Here is an 18661-nt window from a genome sequence, read left to right on the forward strand (position 1 = left end):
TAGGTCATACTTTTAGGACCAAATTCTGTCCTGACTGCCAGAGCTAGGGAGAGGAGACATTTCTTGGGTCATTCTCTGCTACAGGAATCTTGCCACGCAGAACCCACTATACGGATGCTACCAGCTAATGCTTGTAAGAAAGTCCTAACCTTTGAGGATGTTGTGTGCAGGAAAATGAAGTGGGTTGAATATCTGTGGAGCACTGTCAAGAAGTAAATACTTTACTGGGGCCTTGCTGGACAGCAGGTAGCCTTGCTATATATCTGCTAACTGATTTTAGATTTCAGAGCTGAGGAGGGCATGGTCAGGCAACACCTGGCTTGCTGATGTCACCCTAGTACAGTAAGGACATGGCAGGGCAGTCTGCTTGCGAGAGAGACATGACCACTGACTCCCAACTACATTGTTTTGGGGGTTGATTGGGTTTTTTCAGTCTTGTTTTCGAGGCAAAAGCCCTGTGGAAACTAAACACACAATAAAGAGGGGGAAAAGTTATGTTTTATAAATGACAACAAGGTAGGTTTTGACATTAGCTTTGTGTCCTTCTCTGCTACGCCAGGCTTCTGAGGAATGGGCAGGTACCACCCTGGCAGCTGAGCTCCCCTGCCTGCCCTGAAAGGGAAGATAAGGAGCTAGGCAGAGCCGGCACAAGCCAAGGCTCCTCTTGGATTCCCTGCAGCTGGCTTTTGCAGCATCAGCTGTTCCTTGGAGTGGTCAGAGGTTAGCCTGCTGTGCGGCCAGGAGCACCCTGGGAGGCTCCCTGGCAGAAGGGGGACTTGAGAGGGGCTGGCCAAAGGAAAGGGAGCACCACTCACCCAGCAGGTCTGGGAAGCCTGCCTGGGCGAAGACAGCCGTGGGAGAGGCGGCCAAAAGGGGATGAGGCCAGACAGGGCGGAGGCCATAAGAGACAAGGGGAGAGCTGGGAAGGGCCAGGTGAGCTGGGCAGACCAGAGAGCCGCAGCACTGCCCATGTCCCTGACACCGCTGCCGCAGGCCCTGCCAGCGGCGACAGGGCAAAGAGACCCCCTACTCTGCCCCGGGGTCGACAACAGGCTCTCTACACAGCCTCGCAGGGCCCCGGCTGCAGCACGTGGGCCGCGCGCCCTCACGCCTGTGTGCCGGGTCTGCGCGCGCAACGCTATCTCCTGCTGTCCTCCCCCGGTGCCGCTGCCGGGCGTCCGCCGCCTCAAAAAACCAGTAACCACGCCCCCTTATCGACTCCGTCCCCTACCCGCGCAGGCGCGCTGGCGTGTAGCATCAGGCCCCGCCCCCCTACGTATGCTGATGAGCCCTTACGGCTTTCCGTAGCCTGTCCCTCCTTTCCTGACGCAGGCGAAGCGCAGCGGCGGCGGTTCCTGGCAGGTACAGACGGGTCCGGTCCAGCGAGATGGCGGCGCAGAAGATCAACGAGGCGCTTGAGCACGTCGCCAAGGCGGAGAAATAGTGAGCGCGGCGCGGGAGGCCGGGCTGTCTCTGCCCAGGGTCCCGAGGAGGCCGCGGGACGGGCTGGGTCCGGGCTGGAGAGTGGCTGCGCCGCTCGCTCCTGGGAGAGGGTCGAGGAGGGGGACGGGCGGGGTTCCAGGCCCCGGGCGTTCGCCGAGCAGCCGCTTCCGCCGGGTTCCCCGTGGCTCCGGGCTGTCATCGGCCCCAACCTCCCGGGCGCCTTGGGAGCTCAGCCCAGCGCGCTTTCCCCCGCCGGGAGAACTACAGCTCCCAGAGTGCCGTGCGCGGGCCGGGAGCCGCGGGGGGAGGGGCGGTTAGAGGGCCTGGGGGGTTCCAACGTGAGGAGGGCTGGAGGCCCCCGGGAGCCTGGCAGCGGGTGGGGTGGCCACCAGGAAGGGTGCGGGGGCACTAGCCTGGGGCTCATGGGCCCTGCTCCTCCACCACAAACTCCCAGTGTGACCGTGGGCAAGTCGCTTGTCTCTGCCTTAGCTCCCCACCTGTAACACAGGGTGCTGTGAGAACAACCCCATTAACCGTGGGGAGTGTGGTCACAGAAATACCTTGTGTGGATAGCGGGGCCCTGAGCTCTCAGAGTCCCCCTAACTCTAGATGGGGGCAGTGACAGGCCCCTCCGCTGGAATGACTGCTCACACTAGGGGAAGCCTCTTCCACTCCCCAAGAGTTTGAGACAGACACTAGGAGGCTGATGGAGAGAAAAGGGAAGCCGAGGCAGGTGAATGGGAGAACAAAGATGAAGGAGAAATGCATCAGAAATAAAAACTGAAAAGAGATGAGGTGGGAAACTTGTGCCTGGCTTTTGTTCAAGCAGTTTCAGTGAAGCTGTGCTCACAGCAAACTTATTTTGAAAGCAAATCATTTACATATAGCTGTTTGTTTATATATAGGATGATGGCACTAGAAGGCTACCAAGCAAGATTGATACTGTTGTGTTGAGAACAGTATAAATGCACTAGATGTAATCATTGTTCCAAAGAGGTTGTGATTTAAGTAGCCAAGAGAGACAAACACTGTAGACCAGTGGTTTTCAACCTGTGGTCTCTGGGGGTCTGCAGACTGTGCCTAAGATTTCCAAAGGGCTCTGCACCTCCATTCAAAACTTTGTAGGGGTCCACAAATGAAAAAGGGTTAAAAACCACTGCTGTAGACAGACAATATAAACTGTTAGAAGTACAATACGTGATAGTTAACTTTTAATTCCAAAACCTCCATCCTGAAACAATTTTTTCCACTATTGCTAAATACAAGTGCTTTCCTTCCAAACTCCCCACTCAACAGAAATAATTTGAGGCTTATCCTGAAAAGAGAGGGAGAAATTACAGAATGTCCAAAATTGTCTAAACATCTGTTCCTGGTCTGATCCGGATGGAGCAGTGGGGCCCAAATTGTTGTTCCTTACTTATCAACCCATAGTATCTGGCAGTTCTCTGCCATTTCTCTGTATCTCACATGGATGGGTGAGGATGGCTTCTAGTGAAGTCTCAAAGGGGATGGGAGGCAGTGGCCCCTTGCGGGCCTGCCCCCTCTTCCTCCTGCATTGCCACTTCTTAAAACAACAGAAGCACAAAACCATATATGTTGAGAGCAGGAAGAACAGGTTCTTGTTTCAACCATTTATTCATTATTGATGGGCTTTTGATTTTGCATTTCAGCCTGAAAACTGGATTCTTAAAGTGGAAACCAGATTATGATAGTGCAGCTACTGAATATGGAAAGGCAGGTATGTATGACTATATATGGGAATGCGTTTTATAGGTTTAAATAATCCGGTAATTTAATCTTAAATCATATTTTAGATGTTGTCATTTTAAAACATTGTCTGTAAATCTGTAGATGGTTGTGAGGGCGGGGAATAAAATAAAGAACCAAATCTTTCTAATTTACTATGAAATACATTTCAAATTGTACTTGTGTTTTAAATATTTATTTGAAATTATTAGCACTCATAACATGTAAACTGAATCTCAGTGCAAATTACAATTTTAAATATCTTACTTGCAAATATGGTTGAACACAGAGTTAAACAGACTTTTGAATAAAATTGAAAAACTTTTATTGTGAGGCATAGTTGGACTCCTTTTTTTTTTTTGTAAATAGGGGCTTGATTTGTGTGTGCGCGCATGCGCACGCTCATGTCCACTCTGCATGGGAATCCCTGTTGTCTTCAGTGGGAGCTCCATGCCAGGAGTGGCAAAAGAATTGGACTTTGAGTGAGGAAGGGAAACTCCTAATGCTGTATAGAGACAAATAGTGGAAATCTTTGCAGAAGTGACCTTGACTTTATTCATTTTTGTCCTCTTTATAATATGTTCAATACTAATTTATTTGACAGACTTGACAGAGAGAGAAAGTTCGTATGCAAAGTTTGTCTATTGGATACTTTGAAGGTGCATACTATTTAAAGGGCAAATATTCCTCTCTCTCTCTCTCTCTCTCTTCCTGCTCAGTTGAGGTTGATGAGGATAAGGGGAGAAAGCTATCCGATTCCTCAAGGTTAATGCTTTGCTGCTGGCTCTCTGACATACCCTGCTCCATTTCTTAAAAATCTTTTGGAACCCTTGGACACAGATGGTGCTCTTAGAATCCAGTTGTGTTTATATGGTGTAACTTTCCATTGGTATGCAGGTGATATTGAAATCTGTCTTGGCCTTCGTATTGCAGTGCCATCCTGGTTTTGCCTGATTGCTGTCTTGGATACCACTGAACTTTGTAAAATTAAATCTCTTTTTGCACCATTTCTCCTTCTCTCTCGCTTTTTCCCCCCCACTCCCACTTCCCTTCCCTTGAGCTCTCTGGGAACTCTTGTCAGTGGTCTTATAACACCATCTTCAAATAAACAAATTTTGGGGCTCGCTCATGCTTCAGATTTATTTTTGACAACTATCTCAGTGTTCTGTCTTGAGTTTTATTTTGTTGAATTTAAATCTTTCAGTATTGAGACTCTTTTTCAGTAAGATTCTGAGCAGAAATTCTACTGAATGTTTTTGACATCTTAAGTCTTGAGGATTTCTGCTCCCTATTTGCATGTATTCCAGAAAGTGTCACACTAATATAAAATGTAGCAGCCCAATTCTGTTCGATTAATTTTTGTCTAATCACGCTATCCTCCTTCCAAAATCTATTTCATCCACTAATAGCATCTGCAGCATATCTTTCTGGCCTATTACACTTTATATTCCCAGTCACTCACTTAGATATTAAATTCTTGGTTTTGTTTGGTCATCAATAGCAGCTGGGGGGAAAAAAGGATGTGTGTGGGTGTGTGCGTGCGCTCCCCAGTTGTGGAGTTGAGCTGAGTCTGCTCTAATTTTTAAAATCCTGATTAAATAAGTACACATTAGCTGGTTAGTTAGGTTTCTTTATATTGTAATGTGCCCAGAACTAATTATGAAGGCTGGTATTTACTGCAGGTGCACTTTGTTGTTGATGGGGATCTTGATTTAGAAGGGAAACTGCAGTGAGACATCACTTCTAATGTTTTAGAACCTTAAACTTATTTGGCATCGTTTCTGGTTAGTGAATGGAAAGGATACTGAAGTGCAGGTATTCAGCTGAGAAGAGGGGCTGACTATAGTGAAAATCCAATTAGCCTACATTATATAGAGGCAGAAAGTACTAATAATTTAAGAATGATTCTTATGAGCCTTGATATAAAGTATAATACATTGATAATGTAATTAAATACTTTCATTATGGTGCAGATTTTTAAAGATATAGGGGCCAAAAGATGCAGATAGGCGCCTAGTGGGATTTTCAAAGGGGTCTAGGCAGCCACCTCCCATTTGAAAATCCCACTGCATGCCCATCTTCATTTTTAGGTGGCTAAATACCTTTTAAAAATCTGACCTTGTGTGTCTTGAACAATAGATGAAAGAAGGAAAATGGCAAAACATAAACACTTTGTTTTCTTTAATTCTTCTTCTTTGTAGGTGTTGCTTTTAAGAATGCCAAACAGTTTGACCAGGCAAAGGACGCCTATTTGAGGGAAGCTGAAGCACATGCAAATAATAGAGCGTATCTTTTCAGTGATGGTTAGTTCAGTATTTAAGGAATTGAATAACTGTTTAGCAATCAGAACTGGACTAAGGGAGGGGGTGGTGTGGAAAGATGTAAGAGACAAACGCAGACTAAATATTAAAAGGTTTCTTAGCCAACTTCCAAAATTCATTTTAAAGAAAGAATTCAAGCCCCCAAGATAACAATCTGGTGAATGAAAAATAAGAAGCCCTACGGAGCAGGAACCGTCGTCTTATTTTGTTTGGCCAGTCACTAGCACAGGGGGGCCCTGATCTATGATTGGGGTGCCCAGGTACCACTCAGCACATATTATTTTTTATTTATTTATTTGAATAACAATCATATTAACAGATTCTAGTGTTTGTTTTCTGTTGCTGGATTTAGTCCTTAGATTTCCGTGACATTTTTACTTTTTGAGGGGTTTTTTTGTTTGTGGTGTTTGGTTTTTTTTGCTGCAAGTAGATAACTTAGATGGGATCTCCTCTTTTTAGTTTGTAACATGGCTTTTAAGTTGAAGAAATCTCCCTTAGGGAATATGTGTGCTAATTTTTTTTAGTTAATAATTTGTATGTTTTTTGCCATGCAGTGCCTAGAAATGGATGCTACACATTAAACATACTGCTAAAAGATTAGCTAACATTACGCTATCTAACACAATGTACTAACCAAAACTCTTTAAATAAATGTATGTAATCTAGTTTTGTCAGCTCTTTCATAGTTGGGCATATTGAATTTTATTTCGCCCGTAGGTTTATTTAAAACAAAACAAACAAACAAAAACTAGCATGCGCACTTATCAGAATAGTTTTGCCTCTGTATAAATGTTATCTTTGGAACTAGTATTTAGATAAAAATTCAGTTTGCTTAATCCTCCAATAAATTATTTTTGATACATAATTACCTGTCAGATTTTTATGGCTTGTATCCTTAACTTTGGCTCTGTTACATCCAGTCTCTTCCATGCTGCCAAGTAAGTTTAAATTCCTCAGTTAATTTGATGCATTTCCCAGCATACTATGTGTATCTAAAGACTATTTAAAAGATGCATACATTTGGGGCTAAGTCTGCTTTCATTTAAATAAATGGCAAAGTTTCCATTATTTTCACTGGTTCATGATTAGACTTATTAGTGGCTTCATCCTGGAAAGCTTTTGAGACTCTTCAAATCCCATTGAAGTAAATGGAAATTATGACTTTTTATCACTTCTCAGGATTAGTTCCAATATCTCTTGATTGATCATCAATAGGATATTACTCAGGATCTGCTTATTTCATTTGAGTTTTTGCTTACTGCATGTATGATTAAGGTAATAAATAATTTGATTTCTCTTCACACACTTGAAATTTCTTCAATGTCTCTAATCACCAGAATGGTGCCGTATAATATTAGCTGTTCTTAATTCTATTAGTAGTGTGTTTTTTAAAAATGTCTTTTGTGCCACTGTGGTCTAGTCTGTGTAGTGGAAACACAATCAGACATTTCCTACCCTCCCATTCCTCCAACTCATGGCAAATAGTGAAAAGATTGTGTGATTAATTTGAAGCACTGGTGTAAAATTTGCCACACACAGTACATGTTATAGAAGCAGGAAGGTATCTTTGGTCTGGGCTGGGAAACACTGCTTTTTCAGTGCTCCAAGTATGGTCAAAAGCACTTTATCCATAGAAGACAACACTGTTACGGTCTCAGGATTACTGCATCTTTATCCCCAATTTGTGGTCCACTCCAGGCTCTGGTAGGCCATCATTCTTCCAACCCTTCAGCAGGATTGGAGCCCCATTGGATAAAAGCGTGTCTGTTTGCTAGATCACAAGAAGGTCCTGATACAAACACAGCTATTTATATCAAAGTTCTTTCTTTGTTTCTCAGTGTCTGGAAAACCCAGTTTGAAACAGTATATGCAAACTACCACTGGGGGTGGTATGTCTTTAGAGTTGCTTACAGAATTAGTGACTGTCCTTAATCATTGTCCACTGTTTTTAGTTCCTGACGTGTTACCACAGCTGCTCCTCCATGGAGTTGAATACAATCATACATAAACTATTCATGAACGTAATAAAGTGGTCCCCAAAGATACAGCACGAGGTTGCAATATCTATCACTAGCGCACAAGTGAGAAACTGTCTTTTTAAATAAAAGCCATGTCAAATGTTTGAAATGTATGCATCGTTATGATTCACCATTAGCTGATGTATAGTAACTCTTGCTACATAGCAAGACCTGTCACTTCAACTCACTGAAATAACACTGTAAGTAAACCTAATTTCTTTTCTCTTTGCAGAGCTTATGAACAAGCTGGCATGATGTTAAAGGTATTTACTGGTCACTTTATGTGTTTGTTTTAAAACAATAAGAAGTCTCCTGTGGACAGTTGTATTTTAAAATATATGCAATTTTCAGCTTGCAGCATTAGTGTTAAAGTGGTGCTAGCACTTCCAGTGTTGACATTTATTTTTTCCCCCCAAGAATTTTAAATGATGCAACCTTCTTTCCTGGTTGAAACTTGATAAATCAAAATCGGGAAGGGGGAGGTTGAGTTTGGTATGTATGTATTAAGAAAAGAGAAATGTACTTCATAGTAGCAGCTTATTTTTTAGTTCAAGTAAATAATATTGTGTCCTGTTGTCACTTACCGGGGAGACACCCTCAAAGGGGCAGGATGCTGTCTGGGCCTAGTGCCTTGTGATTATTTTTTTTTGTCTAGGTGATGGCACACCGGACTTTCTCAAAAGACGGGGGATCAGCAAGGTGTGCCATTGCTGAGCGTTGTGGAATAGACTCGATTCAGAGACCGTGGATTCATGGTTTAGTAGGCTCTCCAAGGGCTCCTTCCAGCGTTGTTTAATGGCCGCATTGTCCTTGAGGAGGGTGGAGCCAATCTGTGAACGTAAGGGGGTTGGGCCTTTGGAGCTTGGCCCATATATAGCTTTTGTTGCTTGAAAGAAGCTTCTCATGTCATCTTGGTCTATGAAACTCTGGATCTCAGAGGCCTTCTCTTGCCACCACTTATTTTTGATGTCACGTAGCCTCCTTTGGACTGCTGCCTTGAGCAGGTGATAAGCCTCATGTTTTCATTGGTTAGAGGAATCATTTTGCCAGTGCCAGAATGCAGTTCTTTTCTGTTGAATTAATGCTAGGATTTCCTCGTTGTTTTCATCAAACGAGTCTTGGTGCTGATGAGTGGAATATCCTATAGTTTCAACGCAAGCACTGTGAATGGTATTTTTAACATACTAAGGCATTGTTAACAGACCACCATTATATACCTCCTGATCCTTCAGTAAGCTGACATATTGTAGTTCTTGGTGACAGCTCCCATACCTTAGCCCTTCTGCTTTAGCTCAACATAAATCTTGTAGTCAACAGGAATTAGTTTTCTAATCACATTTGCCAGAATCCTGTTAGTGATTTTTGCATGCAATAATGACTTGATAGCTGTGCAGTTTCTTGAATGGGTTTAACCAATAGTTGAAAACATCATTTAGGGGATAGAAAATCAGTGTATAGTAAAATAAGCTAATTAACCACCATAAGCCAGTTTTTAGGGAACTCAAAGTGAACTTGTAATCCAGATGTTGATCAGTTAAACAGACTTTCAGAGAATCATTATTTCAGGGTTCAAATCAAGTACTCCAAAAAGTCTGTATATATGTCCACTTCTGATGATGTGCCCTCTAAACAAATTGTAAAGTTGGGCTACCAGGGAACTGATTTATTTATTCCAAAATTGAAACGTTACAAAGGGAAACAAGACTGGCTGCTCTGGTTTTGTAGCTGCACTGTGTGAGTATTCATTTAGATATTTCATCATGTGGCTAATCCAAAGAACAAAATCAGCCAACTTTTCTGATTTATTATAGACAGATGGAGGGGAAAGTAGGCTGGGTTTCTTGTATGCTTGTTTGTATTGTGGATGTTGTAGTTTACTTTGCTGGGAGCTGAACTCTACAAATGTAACACTATGCAATACAGAATATTTTCATTTGGTCTGTTATATATTAGCATAGTTCCTGACACTGTTCTTCTTCCAACTTTTTCTTACAGGAGATGCAAAAACTTCCTGAAGCAGTTCAGCTGATTGAGAAGGCCAGTATGATGTACCTGGAGAATGGAACACCTGACACAGCAGCTATTGCACTGGAACGGGCTGGAAAGTAAGCCTGCAGCATTGGTAGCTAGGACAAATCACAAAACATTGGTGCCTTCTTTTTACAGACTGTTGTTTGAATCCTGTACTGGGAGAAAACTTTACTATTTGAGCTGAAGAATAATAACGCTGGCTTGTATTTATTTCAGGCTAATAGAAAGTATGAACCCAGAAAAGGCTGTACAACTCTATCAGCAGACAGCGTCAGTGTTCGAAGTAAGTACTACCATTTTAATTTGAACAACAAAGGAAATAAAGATTGGCAAGGAAATAAAGATTGAGTAGAAGGAAGAAGTGTTCAAGGTCAGTCAGTCAGCCTAAAATAACTCTGCACACAGATAGCTGTAAGGTGAGGTTGAGTTTTGAGCTTTATCTTGTTCTCTATCACAGCAGTGGGTGAATAATGTTGCACAGGAAGTCACGCAGATCCTATTGGGATATTTAATGTAAAGGTGCAGGGTCAGAGTCCCTACCAATACTCCATCCCCCACTGTATAGGATCTGAATTAATCTCCTATTCAGCTTCCTCCCACTTCTTGGGCAGTCCAGAGGGAGGGAGCTCTGCTGACTAAAAGTACTAAGGCCATGGGAGAACCCCACATTGACCTGAGCTCATGCCTTATGTTTGTATTTCATGTAAAACAAAAAGAGAAGTTGCATAGAATTAAAGCCACAAAGGTATAAAACCTTTTGTTTTTGTTCTGCTCCTTTAGAATGAAGAACGTTTACGGCAGGCTGTAGAATTACTAGGGAAAGCCTCAAGACTTTTAGTCAGAGGACGAAGGTATAACTTCTTATATTCTGAAAACCTAAGTTTTCCTCTAAATATAATTGAAATCTTTACTGCTGAGTTTCACTGAATCTACGTACTGCCTCTTCAAAAGTCACTATCTGGAAACAGAAGATTATGCTGATGCCTGTCAAGACTAAGATCCGGTTTAAGTTTCTGCTGGCTATCCCTGAGTGCTGAAAAACTCATCTGTGATTTTTCTTGTTTTGTTTTTTGGTGCTATAAAATGTTCCTCCTAATAATTCAGTGAAGAAGATTTATGAATTACTGAGAACCTGGTGTGCTTCATCTCTACAGTTCTTCATCAATGTGAATTATTCCCCACAACATTGGGTAGTGAGCACTTAATATTCTACCCAATTTACACATGAGGGAATCTAAAGTAGGGGAATTAAGTGACTTACCCAACCAAAGCAACCCATATGCAGGTGTCTGATTCTGAATCAAGGGTGAAGAGTTTGACTTTGAATCCTCAGGTTCACCTGTTTTTCTAATACTATTGGTTAGTAGTACCAAATTTTACCATGATTTAGCATAAACATACATAACTACAACCTATAGCTCACTATAAGGCTGTCTTTGAGTCTGTGTTCCTAATTAAATTTTGTCAAGCCTTGAGTGTGTGCTGTAATTGCGAGCAACAATGGTAATCTAAAAGGAAACAAGGAAAACCCTTATATTACAGGAGTGGAAGGACTGTCAGGTGAGATGTGTATATTAATGTTTTTGAGGCTAGCTTGATTGTCATACTGATTTATAGAGGCCATGTTGTATCTGATGTCACTTGGGGTTTGGAACATCATGTAACTTGAATATAATTCAAGTGGAAATAAGTTATGAAGCATATTTTTGTTGTTTTCATCATCAATCACATTAGCAGATTTAGACATAATTTGTGTGAGCAGATCAGGGAGGTCCTACTGTACTTCTGTGGATGTCAGAAGAGTAGTAGTCTAAAATATCAATATTCTTTGATTGTTTTGTGAGTTTCAGCGAAAAAAAAACTTCGGTAGGGAAATGAATTATGACTGCCAAGAATTGTGAGATATATTGAATCACTTAGCTGCCATGTGAAGTCCTTAATACATTGAGTTATAGTAACTTGCATCCAAAATAGCTTGATTAATTCGAGTATGAAGTTAGTGATTTATAGCTGACAAATGTAATCTGAACCTCTAATAGAGTGGCTAATGAAATTTTAAATCCTGTGCTTCTTGATTACATGCCTTTTCCAAAACCAAACAATTCTTTTATGCTTAAAAATGTAAAATAGTAGACCATGAAGGTGGAGTTCCTACGTTCTCTTAAATGGCATGTTTTTTACATCCATGTTACAAAACACTAGCAAGTACTTTGATAAATTTTAAATGTATGCAAAACTTTAAAAATGCCTCTTCAGGGTATTAGGCAGGATTATTGTTGTTTTTTGCAACCTGAAATCACCTACTGTTTTGTCTGAAAAGACCCACTCTTGTCCTTTTATTAAAAACATTTGTGTTCACATTGCAAATATATTCCTCAGGCATAAAAAGGATGGAGAACTTGGACAGTCCCGCTAAAGTTTGAGTTTCATTAATTTTATATATAGATTATGATAAGCGTGTATGTGTGGTTTAAAATCTATACTGTAGGTATGTGGGGAGAGTCTTATTTAAAAAAATAATAATCAATCAGAGTAGTGCCAAACATTCTCAGATGATGTTTCAGTAGCTGACATTTGTCCCTTCCAGTGCCAAACCAGTGCTCCAGCTTGATGCTGATACTGTGCTGCTAAAGGTGTAACCTTTTGGATGAGATGTATCATGAAAATCCTCACCACATCTGTCCTCAAATATCCAGTGTGAACTCTCGGGTCATTAGCCTTGATGTACTTCCTACCTAAATTTACTCTGAAGTTTCAGTTGGATACAGTGTTTACTTCCTGTCCAAAAGCTGTAATGTAATGTTGTGACTTGTAAAATAGTTGCTATATTTCAACAGTATGTGCATGTACAACTGCTTGGTTGGAAATATTAGCTCTCTGTGCACTTCCACTGCCTGAAATGATCCTTGCTCAACCTAACTGATCACCAAGATATTTGCAAGTAAATATTCCATTTCCTTTCTATTTTGCATTATTTGGATTTACAGCTATAGAGTGCTGAACATCCTGGTGGAATCCAGCAAGAATGTAAACGCCAGATTAGACCAGAGCTCAGCTCTTTACAGGACTGAGCCCTGTCTGCTTTTATGCAGTTTTGGATACCCACAATTCATCACCATGAGTGTTTTTATTTAAAAAAATAATGTGCACTGGATTGTGACTTCCTTGAATGAGTTGGGTTGACTTCAAAGATTACGGCTTTTGTTTTCACATAGGTCTGGGACCTGGCAATGACAGGGACAGAAATGCTAGAAAAGTATAGTACATACATTTATTGATGCTCTGATTAACATAAAACTAAACTTTACTGGCATGTGGCATTGATTGCTTTCACACTGAAGCACTGATTTCTGGATTTCACTTTAGTATTTTACCTGGCAACTCAAAAATAACAGGATTTCTGAAAGATGTATTTTTTTTTTTTTAAACCTTTGCAATGTTACAGTGATGCCCTCAAGATTGAAGACCAAATGAAAACTTTAAGACTTGATGGTTTAGTGTTTAGATTACTTTGATTCTTAATGCCAGTGGATTTAAACAAAAATGGTGGCTTTTTTTCAGTGTGGAGGGAAAAAAATGATTAGAAGACGCAAATATGAACTCTTTTTTTTTTAAATAGGCTTCATGTGGACTACTGAAATATCTTTACAGCTTCTGTGCCTTTTTTCCCACCTACAAACATTAAAATATGCACATCATAAGGCTCTAATCACTGGTTTCTTTACACTGGTTTCTCTCACTTCCTTCTGTGTTTGTTCTTGTTTCTAGATTAGATGAGGCTGCGTTGTCTATTCAGAAGGAAAAAAGTATTTATAAAGAAGTTGAAAATTATCCAACATGTTATAAGGTAAAGACCTGAGTGAATGTTTTTTTCCTGTTTATAAAATAGAAATGCGCAAAGGGAAATTGATTGGCCTGTGGGTCTGCGGCACCTCTAACTGAATGGCATTGTATGCCTTGCAGTCCAGGATAAACTTCTTACTGGATGAGCACCTCCTGGATGGCTATCCCCTCCTTTCACCCACCCCCTTAACTGTCTTGTGTCAGTATAATAGTCTTGAAAATGCTGAACATAGCTGTCACAGATAATCAGAATGTTTTTTAGAGCTTTCTGATAATTGTATTGAAAATGCTAAAAGATAAAATATTTGTGTAGGTGAACCTGCAAATACAGTTAGCCCAAAGAATTATTTAATTTTTGTGGGATGGGAGACATGTTCATTTATTTTCTAAATGTGTGTTGATGGCAGGAAGTGGGGCTAGATATTTTGAATGCGTTAACTTTTTGGACAAATGATAGGATTTTCTGACGAGATATGCTTAACATAAGCAAAAAATTGGTTTGTGGTTTCAAAATTCTTGTTAGAATAATTTTGTCTTTCAGTTCTAAATTTGTAAACCTAGGTTCAGATAATCTAAGGTTACAACAGAATTGGTCCACTTTGATCTCTTCCTCTACACTACTTTTAAAAAAGATGGGACAGATCCACAGCTGGTGTAGATCAATATTTTCAGAGCCCATCACTTTTTTTCATTTGGGAATGTGGAGCCAGGAACAGTGTAGACCAGTTGACTGCCTCATTGGTTCTAGTGTCCTTTTTACACCTATCCTGAGCAAGCTACAGGACTTTTGGTATTGAATTCATAATAGAAGTAAAATATCTTACATTTGGTTACTAAAGAGTGATCAGTCATTTCTTTTATTTTAGAAAACTATTGCTCAAGTCTTAGTTCATCTCCATAGACATGACTATGTTGCTGCAGAAAGATGTGTCAGGGAAAGTTACAGGTAAGGCATATATTTGCCTCATTGTTTTCAAACTTAAATTTTGGTTATGTTGAAAATTAATTCATAGCAATATTTATTAAAGAGCCATGTGGCAATTCTATATTTCCACAGGTTTGAAGCCTGTACTCTGTTGGTTTGGTTTATGGTACAACAATGCAGTGTTTTTTTTTTGAAAGACTATCATTTGAAAAATATTGTTGTTGTTTTCAGATGGTCAGTTGTAGTTATTAATACACTATTGGTTTAATAGCAAGACATGCATACCCTTAAAATAAACAATGAAAATATTTATATTGCTTTACTATTTGCGTAAAAATTAAACAGCTAGAATTTTGTTCAGTTCACTACTCTTCCCTTTTCTGTTCCTTCTTCCCAGATTATCTGTTTGCTTAGCTTTAATAAAAGCTGAATAAACAATACAGGGTTGTTGCTGTTGGAATTCTTTCACTAAAAAAAAAATTATTCATTTTAAGTGGTGCCTCATTTTAGTATCTGTCTTTCATACACTGAACAGAGAAGAACTAGCTCTTGTAACTGTTCAGTACTGATAAAGGACTTTTTGATTGTCACCAATTGAATTTACTGTTTTTATTTTGTTACAAAATGGCAAGAAAATGGTATCTTAAGACTAGAATTTAAAAAATGCACGATATCTGGAGTTAGGTTAAAATGATCCATTTTAAATTAAGTCTTTACCCTGCCTAATCTCAAACACTTATGATTCCATACATGCACTGTAAAAGAAAAATATTATGACTAGTTAACAGAAACTCATGAGATTTAAGGCACTTCTATCATTTGGGACCATGCAGACAACTAGTCCCAAGCAGACAACTAAACGTTTTAAAAAAATTGATGAGATCTGTTTATAATTTACATGGTTAGATGATCATACAGTCAAAAATACATTTTCACGCCATTAGACATTTTTGTTCAGCCTGGGTTTTGAGACTTATTTAAGCAATACCATAAAATTTTATAAACACAAGCCTTACAGCTGCCTGTCCCTCTACTCTTAATCAGTGACATGTAAACATAGACAAAGAGTTGAGTGCTGTGAGTGGACAAGTTAAATGTTTTAAATGAACTTTTGTTTCCTTTAGTATACCGGGATTCAATGGAAGTGAAGATTGTGCAGCACTAGAACAGCTTCTAGAAGGATATGACAACCAGGACCAGGATCAGGTTTCTGATGTCTGTAACTCACCACTTTTCAAGTACATGGACAATGATGTAAGTTAACATTTCATATGGATTTTCATAAATCTTTTTCCTGGTAAGAAAGAGAGAACTGTTTTGGTAGGAAAAAACTGGAGTTGTATGTTTGTCCTGGATTTGCTCTCCCCATCCTCCAGCTTCTCATATTTTCCACTTTACTGCTCACCACTTGTAAATTTCCACATTCCTCTGAGCTTCCCTCTTATCTGGAAGGGTCAGATGAATGAACAGCTTCTTATGGCATTCGTAAGTCTGTCTGAAAAATTGGCTGGAATATTCTTGAATAGCATCTGAGTTCAGTTCCCTTCTGTCCCCAACATGGGCTGAAAACTCTGCTGTCAGTGCTTCAGCTCAGAAATACGGTACTATTCGTGCAAGTCCATTTTAGCTAGAAATCCATGGACTGGCACTGAGAGATGCTAAGCACCTTCAACTTTTATTGATATCAAGAGGAGTTGCAAGCACTGCTCAGTTCTCAAGAGTGGTCCTGTAATTTTACAGTGAGTTACCATGGCCATTTGCTATTTTAAAGAAAGATGTCTTTTTTTCCTTTCAAGAAAATACTTGCTATTTTAAAAAAAAAAAAAACCCTGCATATTTGCAAATTGTAGAAAGAAGACTTAAGACAGAAAGGCAGTAATAGAAACTTCTGATCATCCTAGTGTAGGTTTTCTAACAATATTTATTAATTTTCATCTAATATAACTTTAACATCTGAAAATATGATGCCATCTTGATTGAAAAAGCTTCTGTAAAAGACCACTTATGTGGTGGTGAATAGATACAATATGCAGTGCTGCACATTTAAAAAACTGCATTGACGAGACTCGCTTATCTTAAACTTCTAGTCAATTGTACTGTGCAACACGGCAATGATTATTCTATAAAGGAGCAGAAATCAGAGTACATGTTTAATCACTTTAGCACAGAGAGAATAGTACATGCATTAGGTCTCTTTTTATGCTATTGGAACAGAATGTTACAAAATAATGGATTGTTGCATTTTGAGTGTAGTCAATAGACTGAGGCAAACCCTGCTCACCTTACTTAGGCGTGTAGTCCCATTTAATTCAGTGTGATTCTTTCTAGAGAAAGGCAAGTAGGATTTGGCCCTATGACAATGTGGACACTAAACCTGTCATCTTGTTGTTGTTGTCAGTATGCCAAGCTTGCTCTTAGTTTGGCGGTCCCAGGAGGGGGAACTAAGAAGAAATCACCAGTTACTGCACAGGACAAAGCAGGAGGACCGGCTGCAGTTGGCTCCCATGCTGAGGAGGAAGATGATGAATATTCTGGTGGACTATGCTAGTTGTAAACATGTTTAATGTTAAATAATATCAGACTTGCTGTTTATGGATGTTGAGCATATCCAAAGGTACCAGAATTACCAGCGCTTCATTGCAATCATGATATTGGAATGCTAATATAGACTTGACAGCTTTTGGGTACTATTACAAAAAAGCATGATAGCCCACCACTTGTTGAAGCATTTCCGGATTCCATTCCGTACATGGTAAGAACTTCCTGAGTGCACTACCTTCCTCTGATTGAAATATTTGAGTAATATTGTCTCTTCTCTAAAAGCACATGGGTTAAAAGAAACTAAATCAGATTGGGGAGAAGTATTGAAACAACTAGTTTCAAATCATTGGATTCTAGAATATTTTGACTGGTTCTTCTGGTTCCCTATAACATGTTTGTGATTTCTTTCCACTTTGGCAGTTTTAAAGGTTATTCATCTTGGTGTAGTTTTTAGCACATTGAATATCTGAATAAAGAAGACTAACTCTTTACCAGATCAGATTTTTACACAAGTTTAAGCCTCTTAGGTGTCAACCATTCCATTTATTCTGAAAACATTTTTAACCTGTAGAGGGATTTGTTTTAAATGCCTTATTTTTATAAGCATTATCCAGGAGTGTAAAAGGGTGTGGAAAATACTAAGACAACTGATATGAAGCCATCTTGCAAGTTTCTTCAGATAGCCCCATTATTTTCCCATAGGTATCTTTCATCTAAAGAAACAATATTCTCAATAGCTCTTTGGTGTTACATTTGCATGCAGATTGAGATGCTGTTTGTAATGTACATATTGCAAAGGAGAAAGGAGCCAACCATAATCAATTAAAAAAAAAAAAAAAGACTGTTTGCCGAATATAAAGCCTCCGCAGAAAAATAAATCAGCAAAAATCTAAGTGAAAGGTAACATTTTGGAAATATCTCAAAACACCGTTCTTCAAAAATTTGAGGAGTTTGATTTGAATTTGGAATCAGCAGTACTCTTCTACAATTATTTAAAGCATAATGTAGCCAGTAAGTGGTCTGTTTTGCATTTTGTAGCTTTGGCCCAAAGTTCCCATTAATAACCCATCAAAGTTATTTGAAGAACTTAAGTGTAAATCATCACAAGAATCTAGTGTATATTCTTCAGGATCAAACTAAATTTGACTGCTCCATTTTGACTAGTCCATGCCTAACAGGTGACCATAGACTTCAATTCTGCAGAAATTTCTACAGAAGAACCCAGGAAGGCCTGCTATAGGATGAAGTCATCCAGAATCTGACGTGGGGGGATTCATGATGTACATGATGCACCATGACTCCTAAATTGCTGTGAGCATTAGACCAGAAGCAAGGTATAAATGCTAATACTGTGGCTTCTACCATGTTAAGCCATCAAATTATTTCAGAAATTATGAGAATTCTTGAAACAATTCTGTTAAATGTACAAGTGTGAAAAAGCTCTTTTGAGTTTTGATATCTGATTTAGGAACGTTGTGAAAGAATGTGCAAACTTTGAATATGTACCACATTGGTCAGGCAAGGCTAGTATGACATACAATGTTGATAGTAGCTCCCATTGATGAGTCTTAGTTTGTATGCTAGGATAGATGTTTTAAAAACTGGTTCTGTGTGTCCAAATTGTGTAGTAATGGACTGAAGCTTGGATCTGAAATGTGAAGTTGTTTGAAAATACCTTTTTTAGTGCTGAGCTTTCCCCAAGTGTGGGTTGTTGTGTTTTTTTTTTTTAATTGTCACATTATACTAGGGACATGGATATTGGAAGTTTGCTTGCACACCTTGACTTATATAAA

General features: G+C 39.6%; 1 protein-coding gene across 1 annotated transcript; it reads left to right on the forward strand.

The window, feature by feature from the left end:
• The first annotated feature begins 1288 nt into the window (after positions 1 to 1288).
• Positions 1289 to 17686, forward strand: NAPG (NSF attachment protein gamma). Its single transcript, XM_065398938.1, has 12 exons — positions 1289 to 1443; positions 3114 to 3181; positions 5391 to 5475; positions 6431 to 6448; positions 7761 to 7791; positions 9524 to 9633; positions 9776 to 9842; positions 10340 to 10410; positions 13328 to 13406; positions 14269 to 14348; positions 15452 to 15581; positions 16726 to 17686. Exons 1-12 carry the CDS (start codon positions 1388 to 1390, stop codon positions 16873 to 16875), a joined length of 945 nt encoding a protein of 314 aa, XP_065255010.1. The 5' UTR covers positions 1289 to 1387; the 3' UTR covers positions 16876 to 17686.
• Positions 17687 to 18661: the final 975 nt, after the last annotated feature.

This window comes from Emys orbicularis, chromosome 2, assembly GCF_028017835.1.
Source record: "Emys orbicularis isolate rEmyOrb1 chromosome 2, rEmyOrb1.hap1, whole genome shotgun sequence".
In the NCBI taxonomy this organism is placed as follows: Eukaryota; Metazoa; Chordata; order Testudines; family Emydidae; genus Emys; species Emys orbicularis.